The sequence below is a fragment of the Cucurbita maxima genome, unplaced genomic scaffold, assembly GCF_002738345.1.
Source record: "Cucurbita maxima cultivar Rimu unplaced genomic scaffold, Cmax_1.0 Cma_Scf00106, whole genome shotgun sequence".
NCBI classification, from domain to species: Eukaryota; Viridiplantae; Streptophyta; class Magnoliopsida; order Cucurbitales; family Cucurbitaceae; genus Cucurbita; species Cucurbita maxima.
In genome coordinates this window covers 137,459-159,056 of record NW_019272122.1, presented here as the reverse complement: position 1 = coordinate 159,056, position 21,598 = coordinate 137,459, and the positions used below count along the sequence as shown (strand labels likewise).

The following is a 21,598-nucleotide window of genomic DNA, read 5'->3' as shown; positions in this document are numbered from 1 at the left end:
GAGGGTCGTAACATGGGAGTCGAAACAACGCAAACTCCAGAAATGGATAGGATTTCTTAGGTCCATTCCCAACTTTGGCTTTTTCATTCGATAGCATTGTTGGGACCGATCTCTGAGGTCTGAAAATGGTGGGTCACACTTACAAAGAATTACTAAGAGTTAGTATATTTTTTTTTACCAAAATAGAGATAACTAAAACACAATAGGAACAAAAGTTATTATGGGATTAGTGTTTCAGTCAAGAATGTCTTGGTTTAGTGAAGGAGTGATTGACTGCCCCTCGGTAACAGTTGCTCTAACTCACTAAAGTATCGTTGCAAATTAATAATTTTTGGGTACATTATTACATTTTCTAAACCTGATTGGATTAAACACGATTAAGTCAAATCAATAATAGAATTTTCTTTATATCACAGCATGACAAACTCAATAGTACAATTACTCGCTTCTCAGAAATTAAACGGCGACAATTATGCAACTTGGAAATCAAACCTAAACACAATACTTGTAATTTATGATTTAAGATTTGTTTTAACTGAGGAATTTCCTTCAAACCCCAGGTCAAATGCAAACCGAACAGTTCAGGATGCATATGACAAATGGACAAAGGCAAATGACAAAGCCCGAGTGTACATTTTAGCTAGCATATCTGATGTTTTGGCTAAGAAACACGATGTCATTGGTACTACTAAAGAGATTATGAAATCTCTGAAAGGGATGTTTGGACAACCATCCTTCTCCCTTAGACATGACGTCATAAAATACATTTACAACTGTCGTATGAAGGAAAGGACCTCTATTAGAGAACATGTCCTGGACATGATGGTCCATTTCAATGTGGCAGAAGAAAATGAAGCTGTCATTGATGAGAAGAGTCAAGGCAGTCCCGCACAAATGTGATAATAAACAAGATAGAATATAACTTGACTGCTCTTCTCAATGAGCTATAGACTTATTAGTCCCTCTTAACGAACAAGGGACAAAAAGGAGAAGCAAATGTTGCTATCTCTAAGAAATTACTACGAGGATCGTCCTCCAAAAATAAGTCTGAACCTTCAACTTCTAAAAGTGTTTTGATGAAGAAGAAGAAGGGTAAAGGGAAAAATAAGATTCCTACTGACCGCAAACACAAGGTTCAAAAAGCAGATAAAGGAAAATGTTTCCATTGCAACGAAAATGAGCGCTGGAAGAGAAATTGCCCAAAATACCTTGTAGAGAAGAAAGCAGAAAAGACACAACAAAGTAAATATGATTTACTCGTTGTAGAAATATGTTTAGTAGAGTATGATAACTCAACTTGGGCACTAGATTCAGGGGCCACTAATCATATTTGTTCTTTTTTCCAGGAAACTAGCTCCTAAAGAATGCTTGCGGACGGCGAGATAACACTCAGGGTTGGAACAGGAGAGGTTGTCTCAGCAAGATCGGTAGGAAATTTAAAATTATTTTTTGGAGATAGATTCATTATATTAGATAATGTACTTTTTGTTCCTGAAATGAAAAGAAATCTAATATTTATCTCTTGTTTATTAGAACAATGGTATAAAGTATCTTTTGAAATCAATGAAGTGTTGATTTGCAAAAGAGGTATTCATATTTGTTCTGCAAAACTAGAAAACAACTTATATATGTTAAAACCGAGCGAAACAAAAGCTATTTTAAATACCGAGGTGTTTTTTAAAACAGTTGAAACTCAAAATAAACGATAAAAGATTTTTCTAATACCTATCTTTGGCATTTAAGACAATGCCACATTAATCTCAATAGGATTGAGAAAAGATTTTTCTAATACCTATCTTTGGCATTTAAGACAATGCCACATTAATCTCAATAGGATTGAGAGATGGTTAAGAGAGGACTTCTAAATGAGTTAGAAGACAACTCTTTACCTCCATGTGAGTCTTGTCTTGAGGGTAAAATGACTAAACGACCGTTTTCCGAAAAAGGTTATAGAGCTAAAGAAACCTTAGAACTCGTGCATACAGATCTTTATGGTCTAATGAATGTCAAAGCACGAGGAGGGTATGAATATTTCATCAGTTTTATTGATGATTATTCAAGGTAAGGCTATCTTTACCTAATGCATCACAAGTTCGAAGCTTTTGAAAAATTCAGAGAGTATAAGACTGAGGTTGAGAATCTATTAGGTAAAACTGTTAAAACACTTCGATCAGATCGAGGTGGAGAGTATATGGACTTAAGATTTCAAGACTATATGATAGAACATGGAATAAGGTCTCAACTCTCAGCCCTTGGTATGCCTCAACAAAATGGTGTATCACAAAGGAGAAATAAAACTCTGTTAGACATGGTTCGGTCTATGATGAGTTTCGCGCAATTACCTGATCCGTTTTGGGGATATGCAGTGGAGACTGCTACATACATTTTGAACATGTTTCCTTCTAAGAGTGTTTCAGAAACACCTTATGAGTTATGGAAAGGGCGTATAGGTAGTTTACGTCACTTCAGGATTTGGGAATGTCCAACACATGTGTTGTTGCAAAACCCCAAGAAATTAGAACGTCGTTCAAAATTATGTCTATTCGTAAGATACCTCAAAGAGACGGAAGGTGGTTTGTTTTATGACCCTCAAGAAAAGAGAGTGTTTGTATCAACAAACGATACATTCTTAGAGAAAGACCACGTAAGAAATCATCAACCTCGCAACAAACTAGTATTAAGTGAGATTTTTAAAGAAGCTACTGATAAAAAAACAAGAGTTGTTGATCAAGCTGACACTTCTGGTCAATCACATTCTTCTCAAGAGTTGAGAATGTCTCGACGTAGTGGGAGGGTTATAACTCAACTCGATCATTACTTAGGTTTGGCAGAAACTCAAGTCATCATACCCAATGATGGCATTGAGGATCCATTGACCTATGAACAGACAATGAATGATGAAGATATAGATCAGTGGATCAAAGGCATGAATCTTGAAATGGATTCTATATACTTCAATTCAGTCATTCTGGAAAGTTGTAGATCAACCAGATGGGGTAAAACCTATGGGTTTAAAATTTATCTATAAGAGGAAACGAGACCAAACTGATAAGGTACAAACCTTTAAAGCTCGACTTGTAGCAAAAAGTTGTACCCAAAGAGAGGGGGTGGACTATGAAGAAACCTTCTCTCCTGTTGCTATGTTTAAATCGATTAAAATACTGATATCCATTGCCACATTTTATGATTAGGAAATTTGGCAAATGGATGTCAAGACTGCCTTTCTAAACGACAATCTTGAGGAAAGTATCTATATGGCTCAACTAGAGGGGTTTATTGAACAGGGTCACGAGCAAAAGGTTTGCAAGCTTTAAAGATCCATTTATGGGTTGAAGCAAGCATCTCGATCCTGGAATATAAGGTTTGATACTGCGATCAAATCTTATGGCTTTAAACAGAATGTTGACGAACCTTGTGTTTACAAGAAGATAGTCAACTCTACTGTAGTTTTCCTGGTGTTATACGTTGACGATATCCTACTCATTGGGAATGATGTGGGATTTCAGACTGACATTAGGCATTGGCTAGTGACACAATTCCAAATGAAAGATTTGGGAGAGGCTCAGTTTGATATTGGAATCCAAATTGTTCGGAATCGCAAGAACAAAACACTAGCATTGTCTCAGGCATCGTACATCGAAAAAATGTTGATTCGATATAAGATGCAGGACTCCAAGAAAGGATTATTACCTTTCAGACACGGAGTTCATTTGTCAAAGGAACAAAGTCCTAAGACACCTCACGAAGTTGAGGATATGAGACACAATCTCTATGCATTAGCAATCGGTAGTCTGATGTATGCCATGCTATGTACCCGACCTGACATATGTTATACTGTGAGAATTGTCAGCATATATCAGTCCAATCAAGACGTGCTCATTGGACTGCCGTTAAGAATATCCTCAAGTATTTTACAGGGTACACTGACTAAAATTTTCAGACCGATATCGATTCGAGGAAATCGACATCGGGATCTGGTTTCACTCTGAACAGAGGAGCAATAATATGGAGAAGTAGAAAGCAAACTTGCATTGCTGATTCCACCATGGAGGCCGAGTATGTTGCTGCTTGTCAAGCAGTGAAAGAATCTGTATGGCTTAGGAAGTTCTTAACTGATTTGAAAATTGTTCCAAATATGCATCTGCCTATCACTCTTTGTTGTGATAATAGTGGAACAGTTGCAAATTCTAAAGAACCAAGAAGCCATAAGAGAGGAAAACATATTGAGCGCAAATATCATCTCATAAGGGAGATTGTGCAACGAGGAGATGTGATCGTCACAAAGATATATTTAGAGCACAACATTGCAGATCCATTTACGAAGCCCTTCGCGGCAAAAGTGTTTGAAAGGCACCTAGTGAGTCTAGGACTACGAGTTATGTAATCTAGAGAAAGTGGGAGAAAATGCATGGGTATGTGATGCCCTAGTTTATTGTATTTATGTCTTTCTCTCTACTCAACATTATAAAACCCCACTAGAGTTTTAGTCCAAGTGGGAGTTTCTTGGGTTTTATGTCCTAAAACTCATAGTTTGTAAACAAAAACATATTCTATTTTCAATAAAGTTAAAGATCATTATGGAATAAAGTGAATTTTACGATCATTAATCTAAATCAGATAAATTAAGAATACTCTGGCTAGATTATGATTACTTGAACTATATGTAAAGACATAAGAGTGGATCAAGTTCAAGTATATAGTCAAAATGATCTATAGTACATGGATAAGGCTGAGTACCTTATCTGGGGACACTATGAATGCGGCCCACTTTTGTATATAATATAAAAAATGCGATCATTAAATTGTACATGTGAGACATGTAACTGGGAGCGTCCTATGTCATGAGTATTGCATAAGATAGGACCATGAAGAAAATCACTCTCACTTTATAATGTCGTTTACTGGTGAGACTGATTTTTTCATTCTATGACCTAGGTTACTCGATCATAATCCTAAGTTAACTATGAACTCCTGTTTATTCGGAAGTATTCTTAGATTTGCATGAGTGGGAGTAGATCGAGTTCGCCGACTCAATAAGCCTCCCATTTCAGGGGTAAGATAGAATTCGCTCCTACCCGCTTTTAAGGATAGTAGAGAGGTTGTTCGCTTAAGTACTGACTCCAAGTCTTGAACAAGGGGCCCCACCCTCTCATTGGCCCGAGAGGGATTCGGTTTGGTGGTTGTACCACAAACCAATTGTTCATTAGAGGATTAGTGAGACTTAAGGAACAAGAAGTAACCTTAGGGGTAAAACGGTAAATTGACCTAGCTCTAGTTACGAACAACTTGTGAAGGATCGACTTACTAATCGTGGTTATATCAAATAGACAGAAATATATCTATAGTGATGGGAGTGCAACTACTAGGCTATAGTGAAGTGTCCTAGTAGTTCACAAATGTTGGTTAACAAGGTTAATGAGTTTAGCTGGTTAATCTCAGATCGTTAGAGCCCAAGATGTAGGTCCATTAGGTCCCTCTGCTAGCTCATATCGGACTAAACCATAGAACAGTGTGACGAGTGAGTTCGAAGTGTTCGAATTCAAATTAGGGAATATGCACTACGATATATTTAACCGCATTTTTGTTTTAATTATGAATTAAACAAAAAGAGAGAATTGGAGATATTTTAATAAGATTTAAATATTTTAATTATTAATAGGTATTCATAATTAATATGTGCTGGAATTTATTGAGATTGACATTTTATTTACTATTAAATATTAATTAAATCGTTAATTAATCATTTAATATTACTTTAATTTGAAATTAATTATTTAAATTAATTGTTGAATTAAAATGAAGAAAGGCAAAATGTTGACTTATCTAATGGAAAAATCCATGTTTGAGTTGGTGGAATTTTGAGGTGTCAAAATTTGGTTTAACCAAACTTGCATGCTTGCCAAATAAAACCCACAAATTTGAGTGGAATTTTGAGTGTCAAAATTTGGTTAACTCAAACTTGCATGCTTGCCACATAATCTCAAACATTTGAGTAGAATTTTGAGTGTCAAAATTTGATGATCTCAAATTTGTATGAACATGCAAACATAACTCTATAAATAGAGTGATCAAGGTACATGGAAGGTCTCCCTAGTAAAAACCTTGAGAAAAACTCTCACAAACTCTCTCTTCATATATACTAAATCCCTCTCAAATTTAGTCACTCACCAGATTCCACAATCCGTTATAAGGTCGGAGAATAGTGGAGAAGACGCTAGTGGTGGTTTGAAACCGGTTCGTGAGGAAAAAAGAATTTAAACTATAAAAGGTTAGTACTCCAACACCTTGAGTTTTAATACTTATGAACATGCTTTAAGAGATCCTTAAGATCTAAATTGCTTTCGCATGTGTTATATTAACTCCATCACAACCCACCTCAAACAGTATCTGAAAAAAAAAAAGGGAAACGGGGTGAAAAAATATACTCAGTAAGCAACCTACGTGTAGGCTCTTAATCGCATCCAATTTTAGGAGAGAACCACCAACTATGCTCTAGGCCCTAGAATCTCGGTACTCTCAGTACACAGTACGGGGTGGAAGGACTTAACCTTTGAAGCGATATTCAGTGTTTGAGGATGAGGTGCTCCCTCATAACTACATGTACCCCTCGTACAACCCATCTAGAATTAGTCACTACATGGTCAACGTTCATCTACAGGACGGACTCATCATGCAGGCGACCTTGACCCACCCTCGTGATCAACATCTTACCATAAGACGGATCCCCATGCAGAGTAGTCGATCTACCACTAAGTAACACTTCCCTAATAGCGTCTCACCAAGCTCAACGGTACCATACCGTAGTAGGAAGGGAAGAGTAACACCTTCTTAACTGGCGTCTCGCCTAGCACAACAGTACCACACTAGAGTAGGAAGGGAAGTGGAGTATAATCGAACGCTATACCAGCTACTATCGGCTAAGGAATTATCTCTCTACACCTCGGGGTCCTAACGTGGTTCTCTATGTCTCAATGGTAGTTAAAACTATTGAGTTTAGGGCCCTGGCTTCCAAATTCACTCAATTAAGAGTTCCAAGTCCATAACAATCTAGGGTTAAAGAGTCTCTCCCTCTAAGCGCCCCTCACGACACCACTGATTGTAACATCGGGAGGGTCCCCCATCTAAACCCAACTAAACCCCTACAAGAGTACACCCTAGGCATAACACAACACTACAGTTTATCATTCATATCATAAGTTCACGCAATCATTCAACAGGAGCTTATGTATGATTAAAAATTCATACAGTCATACAAGCTCAATGGAGCGTTAACATTCATCAACACCTGGATCACAGATACACAGTTTCTCTCGTTTGCCAACATAGTATGACAGATTAAAGCAGTAGTAAGATAGTCCAGCAAGTAGACAAACATCAAGTGTGAAATCTCATTAGGGCAACAAGTCAAAAAGATATATATATTTAACTTCATAAGTACAGAGAATCATTAGATCTAGCCACCTAGGGGTAATTTTCTCTAGCATGCATGCAAAACCAAGCGCACCCTACAAGTATTACTTCCTAATTTTGTGCGGTTACTTATCGGAATGGAGCGTGCCCTACGAAGCTTACTTTTCGGCTAATTGGGAGCTCCAATCACATGAAAGTTTGCTGATAGGTCTTAAATCAAGTTAAATTTAGATGAGTACCAAAATCGAGATGAAAAATAGTCGAATGAAAGTTAAATCGAGATAAAAGGGGTCTCACGCGCTGATTCACGCACCCACGTGCTAAAGGGAGTCACCCACGTGCACAAACGCGTGCGTACAGACGCCCATGAGGGAGGGAAGACGCAGTGGTGCACTTAACACGTGTCGCCGACTGAATGGTTCATACGACTTTAATGATGTGGGTTCGATCCCTGAAGCACGCGGCGGACGCTGGCAAGGCATCGGGTCGGGAGGCCGGGTCGTGCGCGGGTTCTCGTGTTTGGAGCGAGTATCGGTCTTCTAATCCTACCCGACGTAGTATTTTCCTAATTTTTTATAAATCAATGCACGCGTGACACGCGTCCTCATTTTTGGCGACGCGCAAACCTCTCCCTGCCTGACATGCGTCCCTCTGTCGTTCGTCTTCTTCCTCTCAACTCTGCGATTTTCCAGAAAATCGATTATTTACCATTTTCTTTGCATTTTTCTATTTCTTTCACAAGATTTGTAGAGTTTATATTTGTCTACAAGTAGGTATTTTTCTTGTAATTTATTTCTAATCACGGTGATAATTAGCTCAGTCCAAAGTTATCAAGAAACATCAATACCTACATTCTTTGACGAACTCCAGAACTACTATTTCCAATCTTAATCTATCAGGACTTCCTTCACGGATTATGAGCCCAATCCTCTCTAGATTAATATGCTCAAAATTTTGAATTTAATGCTCAATATTTCTCACAGATCTGAGGAAAATTTGAAAACAACGATTCAAGAACTTACATATGGATTTTCTTCGTTCCTTGACGGTTTTGGACGATTCAATGGTGTAGAATGCTTTCTATAGGTTTTGTGAAGGATTTTTTATGCTTTCTATAGGTTCTGAAAAAAAATTAGGTTTTGGGTTTATTGAGATATAATATTTAGAATATATATTATTATAAAATATATCTTAAATATTATATCTTAATATTCTTTATTTATGATTTGATTTACCGTATATTTTATTTTATTTTCAGTATTTAATTATTTTATATTTTCCTCACTTGTTGCTAGCTTATATCCTATTTAAAAGATATCAATATCAATGAGAAGACGCATCTTTCCAATCGGAGATCGGGTGTTACAATTTATGTCCATGATTGTTAAATTATATAATGTTAATATTCATAGGCAAGGGAACTTTTGAATAAAAGGTAAACAAATCTTATTATAAAAGTTAGAATAAATTATACTTTTATTTTTTTTCTTTTTAGCAAAATTGTCTAATAGTCCGTCACAGTAGGTATTGAATTGAGGAGAAATATTTGGGAGAGGAGTCTCAATGAATATTACCCTTGATTTCTAAAACAACAAAAATATAATCTTCTAAAATTTTAAATAAAAATTGAGATTTACCTTCCATATAAGGTAAATCTCAATTTTTATCTAAAGAATTATGTATAAACTCTATTTTGATATAATTTAAACACCCATATAAGGCTGGACAAATTTAGATAAAAATCCTCTCATTTAGATACCCAATATTCTAGGAGATGGTTAATTAATTTTGATGGAGAATATGAGGTTAAAATTCTAGTATATCACATTGAATGCTTAGAAAATGCATGCTAAATAGATGCTTTCTATTAAACGTGTAACGACATGTAATTTTCTACTTAATTTAAGGTCGTCGCTGTATACATATCATGATCATTGAATGCAGAAATACTTCATTTGAACTTTCATAAACCGTCACGTTCATCTTAAAACACAGCCATTGACTTATGTGGTTTGAAAACACCTTTAAAAGATGACACAACAAAAGACTAAACAAAATAAATAAATTTTTAAATTAAAAACATCCTATTCTAGCCTAAGTCTAAGAAAATAAATACGATTACCCTATGCATGTTCCATGGTCTCAAGTTGCGATGTCTCGTCAGTCGTACATGAATGTCTTATCTTAACCTGAAACATAAGTGACTTAAGTATTTAAATAAATAATTAGTAAGTCACCCCACTATTGGGGCTTTAAATGCAAGAACATGTGAATGTAATGACCTGTCTTTTCAGTCTATTTTCCTTCGATACTATCCTAACGTGTAACTTGGACGTGTACCACATACTCTACACACAGCCCATACGTGCGAGTATGGACTCACCAGTCAGTTCACACACCGTTGGGCCACTTTCCTTGTCGTGCGAGCATACTCTAGGATCTACTTAAACTGGACACCGTTAGAACTAGTAACCAGCACGACAAAATTAGGTTAAACATAATGTTTGTTTTCCTTCTTAACAGTCGTAGCATTATAATAAACATAATGAACGTTTTTCTGCTTGGTCATCGTAGCATTATGATAACCATAATGATTGTTTTTCTGCCTCGTAATGTACACGTCTGTACTATCGTGAAGGGTAAGAGGTATCACCAATGCATGAACACACAATAAGAAATGAGGTTCCAACATTTTTCTATTTTTATTATCATTTAATACAACCCCGCTAGCACTCCGTACATATCATATCATTTCTCATATCATCACATATTTTTTATGCATATGTCGAAATTGTATTTCATGCTAGTTCGTCGTTTTGCATGTCAATCACATCATATCATTCAAATTACATAAATATATTATATCATAGCATTCCATGCTTCCAGATATAACAATTTTCATCATTACATATCATACCATAACATATCGCATCACAATATATCATATCATAAACATGTCAATTATCACATATCTCGTACCATAACATATTTCATATCAAATCACAAAATACATGTATATGTATATATATATATCCGTCATTTTATATGTCATATCATAATCATATCATATCTTAAACATTTTGTTGTCATATCGCTCTCTAACTTATCAATAGCCTTTATATCTATCATAATCATATCGTTACATGAACGTACCTTAGTCATATCCTTACAGGAACGTATCCTAACGCTATCGTTCTATCAATCTATCATCATCCTTACTTTTAGAGTCATCCTAACACTATCGTTTTATCGTTCAATGCTTAATTTTAAAGCATATTGCTTTCTAAGTATTCTTAAATCAATTTTTTGAAACTCGAAATTTCTATACTTGTGTTGATTGGAAAACTACTTTAGAATTCATTTTACTTTCCATCTATCATTTTTCTCATTCGACTTGGTGGAAAGTAAATGAATTTAAATAAATAATTTTATCAAAAGTTGTTTAGTATATTTTTATCGTGTTTACAATAGCTTCTGGATCAACTTTTAGTATTCGTCAGAGAATTCTTAATTAATTTAGGAGTTCTTTAACACATAAAACTGTTTCTTAAAACTAATCATTTTTATTATTTTTTTATTTTGATGATCTATCATTTCCTTAGGATCCCTATTTAGTTGTATTTAGTTCTATAATAACCTTGAATTATGTTAAGATGTTACAATTTTCTCTGGTTATTGTTGATAATTTTTTTTTTTTTTGAATTATTATAGATTGATTTGTATTTGTTGAACTTTTAATATTTTTTACCTAAAATTCTATGGAATAATTATAAAATGTGGATAAATAAATTTTTAAAATTCTTTTTAAAGTTGACAACCGGACAACCCAACTCGAAAATATATAGGGAAATTCTTTTAAAAAATAAAAACATTTTCCAATAAATAATATAGATATATTAGTTAGCCGCCAGATTATTTCTAGGCCTAAATCAAAGTAGTCATATCCCACATCGGAAAGTGTCACCTTGGATTAATAATATTTAAACGAAGAGAGGAAGCTGGAAGGGCACGACCTTACTTGAACAGGATCTGTTCTATAGGTTGTACAACTGTGTCCTTGAGTTCTAAGGAGACAAGAACTAAAGTCTGGTGGATGAACCATTGCTCAATGGACTTTAGGTCCTGCCGCTGTAGAGGATCGTTCTTGGCCGACACGGTACGGCTGGGATGGTCGCATGGGCGGTCTGACAGACTCAAAAAGATTTTTTTTTTTTTTAGCCTCATTGCATTTTGGGATTTGGTTGAATGGGGTTTGGATTTGTGCTATTAAAAGTGTGAGAAGATGAGAAAGATGGAAGTTTTTTTTTCCCTTTTTTGTCGAAGATTTTAGTTGCTTCGGTTAGTATTTGGTTTATGCTCGTAAGGTGTTTGATGAATGTCTCTGAGACTTAAAACTTTTTGTTTGGATCTGAATGTTGAGTCAAGCTTGAGGTGGGGTTGTTTTTATGTTCTAATGGGTTTGGATTTCTGGTAGTGCATTGCTGTTGTGTGAGAGAAGATACGAAAGGTGGCATTCTGTTTTTTGGCGAGTTTTTTGTTTATGCTTGTAAGGTGTTCGACGATATGTCTCTGAAACGAGTCTTATAAGTTTTTTCATTTGTTTACTTTTGGGTGTTATTTTTCACATAACTTGTTGTTTTCTACTGCTTATGTCAGTGTTCATCCAGTATTTTTGTTCATAATTATAGATGGTGAGCACACTTGGCCGACCTCAGAGTGAGGTAAGCTGGGAACGGGCATCCTTCCCTACCATTAGAACTTTAATGTTATTCTTTATCCTAAGCTTTGGATGAACCACCTTTGGACAATAGAATCGTACCTTTCGTTCTTACACACCTCAATTTTCAAGTGTTATGGTCTAATCATGAGGGTAGTATTTTATTATGTTGTGTACCCAAGTTTTTATGTTTTCCTTCTTTATTACCGAGCTCAACTCCAAAGATATAATGTCTCAAAATGAGGAGGCCACTGTGAGATCTCACACTGGTTTGAGATGGGAACGAAACGAAGTATAAGAATATGTATCGTGAGGTTGATTGCAATAAGTAATGGGGAAAACAGACAATATATACGGGAGGTTATCTTGGGCTGTTGCAAATTGTATACAAATTGTATAAAGTGAAACACTTAGTAGGATGTTGAGCCCCCAAGCAGGTGGATTGTTCTCTTTACAACTATAAAGAAATAAAGAAACTTAGATTTGATTATCTTTTCGGGCTAGGTATTCATCTTTAATTGTTAGAGTTCTTACCATATTCTTTTATTATCTTTCGTCTAGTCTATGCAATTCTACGTCGACGATAAAAAAAAGATTGTCTTTCACTAAGTGAATGAAAGTCGAGGAAAGGGAATTTTGAGTCATATAGACTCTTAATCGCAACCAAGTTTAGAAGAGAACCACCAACTATGCTCTAGGCCCTTGAGTCTCGGTACTCTCAGTATACAATACGGGGTGGAAGCGCTGATTCATGCACCCACGTGCACAGACACGCGCGCGTATGGACGCTCATGAGGGAGGAATGACGCGGTGGTGCGCTTAACACGTGTCACAGACTAAGGTTCATACGACTTCGATGGTGTGGGTTCGATCCCTGAAGCATGCGGATTTTTTTGCCACTTTCCACTGCGCAACACGCGGCAGACGCTGGCAAGGCATCAGATCGGGTCAGGAGGCCGGGTCGTGCGCGGGTTCTCATGTCTGTAGCGAGCATCGGTCTTCTAATCCTACCCGATGTAGGATTTTCCTAATCTTTTCTAAATCAATGCACGCATGACACGCGTTCTCATTTCCGGCGACGCGCAGACCTCTCCCTACCTGACATGCGTCCCTTTGTCGTTCGTCTTCTTCCTCTCAACTTTGCGATTCTCCAGAAAATCGATTATTTACCATTTTCTTTTCATTTTTCTATTTCTTTCACGAGATTTGTAGAAATTATATCCATCTAGAAGTAGGTAATTTTCTTGTAATTTATTTCTAATCACACTGATAATTAACTTAGTCCAAAGTTATCAAGAAACATCAATACCTACATTCTTTGACGAACTCTAGAACTCCTATTTCTAATCGGAATCGATCAGGACTTCCTTCACGAATTATGAGCGCGATCCTCTCTAGATTAACGTACTCAAATTTCAGAATCTAACTCTTAATATTTCTCACAAATCTGAGGAAAATCCGAAAATAATGGTTCAAGAACTTATATATGGATTTTCTTCGTTCCTTGACGGTTTTGGACGATTCAATTGTTCAGAATGCTTTATATAGGTTTTATGAAAGATTTTTGAAGAGATCTCCGCTGGAATCAAATTCCTTGTGGCTATTTTTCTAATTTTTGAAGAGATCTCGACTAGGGTTGACCTATTCCATTTTTCTAATTTTCCACCATTTTTTTCTTTTTATATTTTTTTATTTTTAAACATTTTTCTCTTCTACCTCTTCCCAAAATTCGGTCTCTAAGATCCTCAATAAAATCTTGGATCTTCAACTTAAAGGGAAAAAATTTTGTTTTCAATTTCTCACCGTAGATCGGGTGTTCCAATTTATGTCGATGATTGTTAAATTATATAATGTTAATCAATGATGTAGAAATTAAAATTATTTCTTTCTCGGTAAGGTAGCTTTTGAATAAAAGGTAAATAAATCTTATTATAAAAGTTTTAGATGAAAAAGATTCTACAACTAAATTATTCTTTTCACGCCCATTATTAGAGTATGTTGTCATAGGGGTGGATCATCTCATAAGATAGAAGATAGAACATTAGAGACCTCATTGTAATACATCTTTATAGATAATAATTAAACTCGCTACTATCACGAGGACTCATAATAAATTTAAAGGAGGGCTTTCAGAAGATGTTGCTGGATTTGGGCCAGTTGGGACTCGCCTATTCGTGCCTAGACCAAATGGAGGCGTGTCGGGAGATGTTGCTGGATTTGGTCCAGTTGGGACACGTCTTTTTGTGCCTAAACGTGAGGGAGGGCTTTCAGGAGATGTTGCTGGATTTGGGCTTTGGGACACGTCTTTTTGTGCCTAAACGTGAGGGAGGGCTTTCAGGAGATGTTGCTGGATTTGGGCTAGTTGGGACACACCTATTCGTGTCTAGACCCAAGGAGGCGTTTCGAGAGATGTTGCTGGATTTGGTCCAGTTGGGACACGTCTTTTTGTGCCTAAACTTGAGGGAGGGCTTTCAGGAGATGTTGCTGGATTTGGGCTAGTTGGGACACGCCTATTCGTGCCTAGACCCAATGGAGGCGTTTCGGGAGATGTTGCTGGATTTGGTCCAGTTGGGACACGCCTTTTGGTGCCTAAACTTGAGGGAGGGCTTTCAGAAGATGTTGTTGGATTTGGGCCAGTTGGTACATGCCTCTTAGTGCCTAGACCCAATGGTGGCGTTTCGGGAGATGTTGCTGGATTTGGTCCAGTTGGGACACGCCTTTTGGTGCCTAAACTTGAGGGAGGGCTTTCAGGAGACGTTGCTGGATTTGGGCCCATTGGTACACGCCTCTTAGTTCGTAGATCCAATGGAGGTTTTTCGGGAGATGTTGCTGGATTTTGTTCAGTTGGGACACACCTTTTGGGACACACCTTTTGGTGCCTAAACTTGAGGGAGTGCTTTTAGGAGATGTTGCTGGATTTGGTCCAGTTGGTACACGTCTTTTGAGACCCAAAGAAAGCACATTGTCACTCTCATTCCACTTTGCCTCGAGACCATTGAGATTGGACAAAATAGCAACTAGAGAGATCAACAAGAAGGCATAAACCATATTGACATTTTTAAGCAAACCCATTTTGTCCTCACACAAGTATTATAACTATGAAATCACAACTTTATATAATCTGTTGTGAACAACTAATTTAGAAATTTAGTAATAGTTGTTGTGCAAATATATTTCCATCTTTAAACAATTTACTATTTATAAATTTAGAAATTTAGTAATAGTTGTTGTGCAAATATATTTCCATCTTTAAACAATTTACTATTTATAATGATTGGAAACTAATTATGCTTGGTAAGAAATATATCTAATCATTTCCATCTATTTTATTAGAGGAAAACTTCACCCAACTTTAATATTAATTCTCGAATGAAAATATTTTCATCTAATTTAGAATGTTGTTAAAAATATTTCCATATAATTTTAAATAGTGCAATGTTACCTTTATTTTGAGTCACTATTTGTGCTTTAGGAATCCTCCCCGATCAAGTTTTGACAAATTTAGATACTCAATTATATAATTTAAAGTTTGATTGTGTCCTTTGAAATCCAAGTCAACCTATGTGAGCTCATGACAAAAGTTTGTCCTTTGAAATCCAAGTCAACCTATGTAAACTTATGGTGTCAGTTTCAAATTCGTACTTCTGTAACATTATTACTGTTATTTACAAGGGTCCATGTATTATATTTTATGTGAAAATTAGAGTTTTGGTAGGAGTAAAGTTTTGGAATATTATTTATATATCTATATCATTCTATTTTTATTAAAAATTTCATTTTCTATCATTACTAATGGTTGGTGTTACCGTAAAAAAAAATAGATAGAATTGTTTTAACATGCATGATACTTTCTTGTCTTTTGTAATTTTATTTTGTTTTATTCTTTAATTCTATGGCCTAAATGTTACATTTTTTTTTTCCTTTCTCTTTGTATTTATTTTTGTATTTAGTTTTAGTTTTTAAAGCACTTAATCTTTCTTTTTTTTTCTTTGTATTTATCTTTATGCATTTTGTTCATGGCCTATTTTTATTAATCAATTCCTATTGCATCTAAATCTTTTTTTTACCAATTTATTTCCTGGCATATTTTTAACCAAGCCTGTTTTCAAAATATGTTTAGGATCTGATAATTTCTAACTCTATCCAAGTAATTGCAACAGAATTTAGAAAGATATAGAATTTCAAAATATGGTTGGACTATTTTTGTTAATCAATTCTATTTTCTACCTCTAGCCTATGTTTCTAAATCTTCTTTCTCTTTCCTTATTTATGTATTTATTTCTTATCTCTATATTAGGTATGATAGGGAAGATCTAAGCTATAATTGACGTGATTTCTAAAAAATAAAATTAAAATAAAAGGAAAGAAAAATCTAATATATAGCTTAACAATCTAATATTTTTTTTAGATATGCTTCTATCATAAAATGTCTTTCTCCCTCAAATCTTGACATTTTTTTTTGTATATGCTTCTATCATAAAATGCTTTCTTCCTCAAATCTTGACTTCTATTTCTTTTTTGCGATATTTAGGGTGCGAGGGGTTATTTTTGCAAAACCTATATTGTAGCCTATTCTAGCATGACCTCTACTTGGTTGACAAGAGATAGTTTGGAAAAGAGATCGACACATTAGTGGAGAGAAGTGTGGGGAGAGGTGACTTGGTTGCTAGAGATAATTTGGAAAAGGGATGAGACATTAATGAAGAGAAGTGTGGGGAGATGTTCTTTTTTTTTAACCGTATTCTTTTTTTTTTCTTCATTTATTTATTTGGACTTTAAATTAGTTATTAAGAATATCTCATAAATTGTATGTGCGGTCATATTTAAAAATATGCCAACTTTTTTACCCATTAATTTTTTTAATTTATTTTTAATTTTTTAATTTTTTTAATTTTTTTTTTTAGAAAAGCTAAAGTTTCACGAATTAACTTTCATATTTATGTCCATAATTGTTGTTGAATTTGGTCATCTTGGGACACTTCTCTTGGTGCCTACATTTGTAGGAGGGCTTTCAGGAGATGTTGGACACTTCTCTTGGTGCCTAAATTTGGGGGAGGGCTTTCAGGAGATGTTGTCTTGTGACACTTCTCTTGGTACCTAAATTTGGTGGAGGGCTTTCAGGAGATGTTGCTCGATTTGCCTCTTGGTGGCTAAACTTGAGGGTGGGCTTTTGGGAGAAGTTGCTGGATTTGGGCCCGTTGGTACACGCCTCTTAGTGCCTAGACCCAATGGAGGCATTTTGGGAGATGTTGCTGAATTATGTCTTGTTGGGACAGGCCTCTTGGTGCTTAAATTTGAGGGAGGGCTGTCAGTAGATGTTGTTGGTTTTTGACCAGTTGGGACACGTCTCTTAGCTCCTAAACCCAATGGAGGTGTTTCGAGAGATGTTGGTGGATCAGGTCCAATTGGACACGCCTCTTGGTGCCTAAACTTGAGGGAGGGCTTTTAGGAGATGTTGTTGGATTTGGGCCAGTTGACACACGTCTCTTAGTGCCTAGACCCAATGGAGGCGTTTCAGGAGGAGGTGTTGGATTTGGGCCAATTGGCACATGTCTCTTAGTGCCTAGACCCAATGGAGGCGTTTCAAGAGATGTTGTTGGATTTAGTCTAGTTGGGACATGCTTTTTAAGTCCTAAAGAAAGCACATTGCCACTCCACCTGCCTCGAGACCATTGAGATGAGACAAAATAGCAACAAAAGAGAACAACAAGAGGACATAAACCATATTGACATTTTTAAGCAAACCCATTTTATCGTCACACAAATATTCTACCTCTAAATATTCTACCTCTAAATCTCACCTCTATATAAACTCGAGTGAACAACTAATTTAGAAATGTAGTAATAAATTATATTTTTTTAAGTTGAGTTTTCCTAATTTATTGGTAACAAATGATTTTGGGAAACTAATTATGTCGAGTAAAAAAATATATCTAACCATTTCAGTCTATTTTATTTTTAATTTTAAATCAGTTATAAAGAAACTTTATTATAATTAAACTTCATCCAACTGGTAAAAATTAATTGTATGTATGAAAGTTTTATATAAATTTGAAGGCACTTTTTTAAAATAAAATATTAACCATTTCTATTCCTAACTAAATATAAGAATATTTTTTTAATTTTTTTAAAAAATTTAACTGCATTTTTAGTTCCTCAGAAGTTTAATAAAAACTTTAGAGTATTTTTTTTAATTTAAATTTCTTTGTTTTTTTTTTATTATTTTTTTAAAAGACAAATTTAATATTTACTATTTGAAAATGTACATTATTCCTATAAATATTTTGAGATTGGCAATAGATTTTCATACCATCTTTCTAATCACCAAACATAAAAAAAGAAAGAACAAAAAATGAATCTTTTAGGGTTCTCTCTGCTATTCATTTTTCCACTTTTCTTTCATCCATTTCCTGCCACTGCTGACTCATCGCTAGACCTGAAGCCTTCCCGTAGATCTCTATCGGGCTTCCTCTTCACTTCTCCGCCCCCTCCAGCAGCGTTCCTCTTCACCTCTCCGCCACCTCCTGTGCGAAGCTTCTTTAAATCTTCACACCCGGCATCATTTCTCTTCCCCTCTCTGCCACCCCCGGCGGCGTTTCTTTTCCCCTCTCCGCCACCTTCTATGCAAAGTTTCTTTAAATCTCCACCTCTGGCGGCGTTTCTCTTCCCCTCTCCGCCACTACCTATGCGAAACTTCTTTAAATCTCCACCTCTGGCGGCATTTCTCTTCCCCTCTCCGCCACCCCCGGCGGCGTTTCTCTTCCCTTCTCCGCCCCCTCCGCCGTAGCCAATGGAATGATGTGAAGACTGTACAGAAGATCAACCACACTAGAGAAGATAAGGTGAGAGAGATGTTCTCAATAATAGATGAACATTTTTAATTCAAGCCCTTTAATAATGTAACATAGAAATCTTATGATCACTACTTTTATTTTAATAATACCTTTATCATTATATAAATACAACTTTATTTCACGTTTAACAATATTCATAAATTTTCAAAAATAGTATTAATATTTTTAATTTATTGAACGTCTAAGGACTTCTGTAATAATATTTGGATGAAAAAATATTATAGTTTTAAAATTACAACAATTTTGATTTATTATTATTTTTTTTTTTACAATTTCGATCAAATTAAATGTTAAAAAATAAAAGGAGAATTTTAAGTTCAAATTCACTTTTATTTTATTTTATTTTATTCCAACACCTCCTCCAACAACATAATGATCACTGATCAGCAATAAAAAAAAAAGAAAAAATAGTAAGATTTACTGTGAGAGAGAAAAAGGAAAGCAAGACTTTATACCCGTTTAATTGAGAGAGAGAAAAATTTTTTTTACAAAGACCATTAAAAGCAGAAGAAAAAAAAATCATTAAAATTGTTGAAAGATAGATACAAAAAGAATTAAAAGCAAGGAGAATAAAAAATGGAAGTCTTTTATTGTTGGATTAAAATGGGATAAAGATAATTGTTAATAAAATTAAAAGAAAAAGGAAGGGAATAGAATTGTCAATTTTGAGGTCTAGGGTCAAACACAACTTAGCTTCAAAGAATAAGAATTATAAAGGATAAACCATGAAAAAATAATTGAATTTGAAATATCATAGGACTAGAAAGCAAATAATACTCTAACATAAAATAAATTCATCAAATTCTTTTATATGACAGTAGCTTATATCTTCTAGAAAAATGATTAACTCCCTCTCTAAACTTGTTACATAAAAGTTCGAACTTGAAACTGATGTCATGAGCACACATAGGTTAACTTGGATTTCAAAAGACAGAATCAAACTTTCATTAACGATAAATTCATGACAACAACTTAAGCTAATCAGGTAAGTGGTCTTTCTGTCGGCTCGGTCGGAAGAATTGTCTTATGTATGACGACACGTGTCCAGTGGCCCTTGCACGTGTCATTTATGCTTTATGTTATATGATGATGTGATGGCGTTAAATGATGATGTGTTGATGTTATATGATGATGTGATGATGTACATGATGTTGACATGATGACGATGATGCATAATAATAAGAAGATGAGACGTATGATGATGAAATGCCTTAATATGACAATCTTCTATATTAAGATGTTGTGCATGTATTAAATGCCACAATGCATTATGACGACAAGTTTTCAAAGACACAACCCTAGTTAATGTTAATGATGATGAATATATGAATGTCAATGCATGCATGTTACTTAAAATAATAAGTGAATGGTGTATAGTGTTATGTCTTAAAGATGATTTAAAAATGAAAACTGTGGGGATCTCGTGCTTTTTGTGTGTTCATCTATATCGGGATAATTCTCCACTAATGATGATGAGCGGGGACGCGCACAGTATGATGATGAAGGTGTTCATGGGGAGCAATTGGCAATCAACACTTGATTAATAATTGTCAATTGGTTGATGTGAGAAGCAATCCAGAAAAGAAGACTTGAGGAGTACTTGAAGTTGATGCTTTATCCTCTATCAACGCTTAATTAGCTTCGATGACTAATATTCTACAAAATCTAGCATTGGGAGAAGGTTCCATGAATAAAGCACCCGTCCAAGTTGCTGTTGTAATGCCCCAAACAGCAGCTGAATCTTGTGTATAATGTGGAGAAGAACAAAGTTTTGATTAAAGTCGAGTAATATAACATCAATTTTTTATGTGAAGAATCAAGCTAATAAGGCATCTAAAAAATAATCCCTTCTCAAAGACTATAATTCAGGGTGGAAAAACTATCAAAACGTCTCATGGAAAAGACAAGTCTTATACAATCAACAAATGTCATCCTCCAACTAGCAGACCGATCTTTCACTCATCTAGAAGGAAAAATAGAAGATATTGTAATTCAAGTGGGCAAGTTCATATATCCAGTAGGTTTTATCATTTTGGATTATGAAGCGAACCATGAATACCAATTATCTTGGAGAGAGCATTTTTGAAAACTGGAAGAACAATTGTAGATGTCCACAACAGAACTATAATGTTGAAAATGAATGATCAACAAATAGAATTTAATATCAATGACAACGTAAAATATCCAACTGTAGTAGAGAATTGATCAACAATTTATAAATTGACAAAGAATCCAATAGCTGATAGTTGAAAACAACAACAAGAAGAAGACAACAATTTGAATAATTGCACTAAACAGCAATCAGAATTGGATGAACTCGTAAGATATGTTAAATCACTGGAATTATAGGAAAGAAAAAATTCATCAATAAAGTCATCTATTGAGAACATATGCTTGAACTACGTCTTAGAAGTAGAGCTATTTGATATATAGGGGATATATTTCACAATATATTTCCACCCACAAAATTATTTCTTTGACAATGGATAACTGAAAAAACAATTAAGGAAAAGGGAGCTGACAAACGGTAAACAGGTAACAAGCTCCAAGGAAACCAAGTTAGTTTTTTTTTTTTTTTTTTTTTTTTTTTTTTTTTTTTTTTTTTTTTTTTTCATTT

The 21,598-nt window shown here is 35.0% G+C and overlaps 1 protein-coding gene, 1 long non-coding RNA gene and 1 pseudogene across 2 annotated transcripts in view; 1 reads left to right on the top strand and 2 right to left on the bottom strand.

Annotated features, from left to right (window-relative positions):
- LOC111473156 overlaps positions 1 to 7,596 on the bottom strand; it is a 113,877-nt gene extending 106,281 nt beyond the window's left edge. The window contains exons 1-2 of the long non-coding RNA XR_002715574.1: positions 7,540 to 7,596; positions 443 to 445 (exon numbers count right to left, since the gene is read on the bottom strand). This is a non-coding gene — a long non-coding RNA (uncharacterized LOC111473156). The remainder of the gene's footprint in view (positions 1 to 442; positions 446 to 7,539) is intronic.
- Positions 7,597 to 11,418: 3,822 nt separating this feature from the next.
- LOC111473158 lies at positions 11,419 to 11,604 on the top strand (annotated as a pseudogene).
- Positions 11,605 to 18,526: 6,922 nt separating this feature from the next.
- On the bottom strand, positions 18,527 to 19,079 carry LOC111473155 (circumsporozoite protein-like). The gene is made up of 2 exons (XM_023118707.1): positions 19,071 to 19,079; positions 18,527 to 18,934 (listed from the first exon to the last, which is right to left on the bottom strand). Exons 1-2 carry the CDS (start codon positions 19,077 to 19,079, stop codon positions 18,527 to 18,529), a joined length of 417 nt encoding a protein of 138 aa, XP_022974475.1.
- Between the last annotated feature and the right edge of the window lie 2,519 nt (positions 19,080 to 21,598).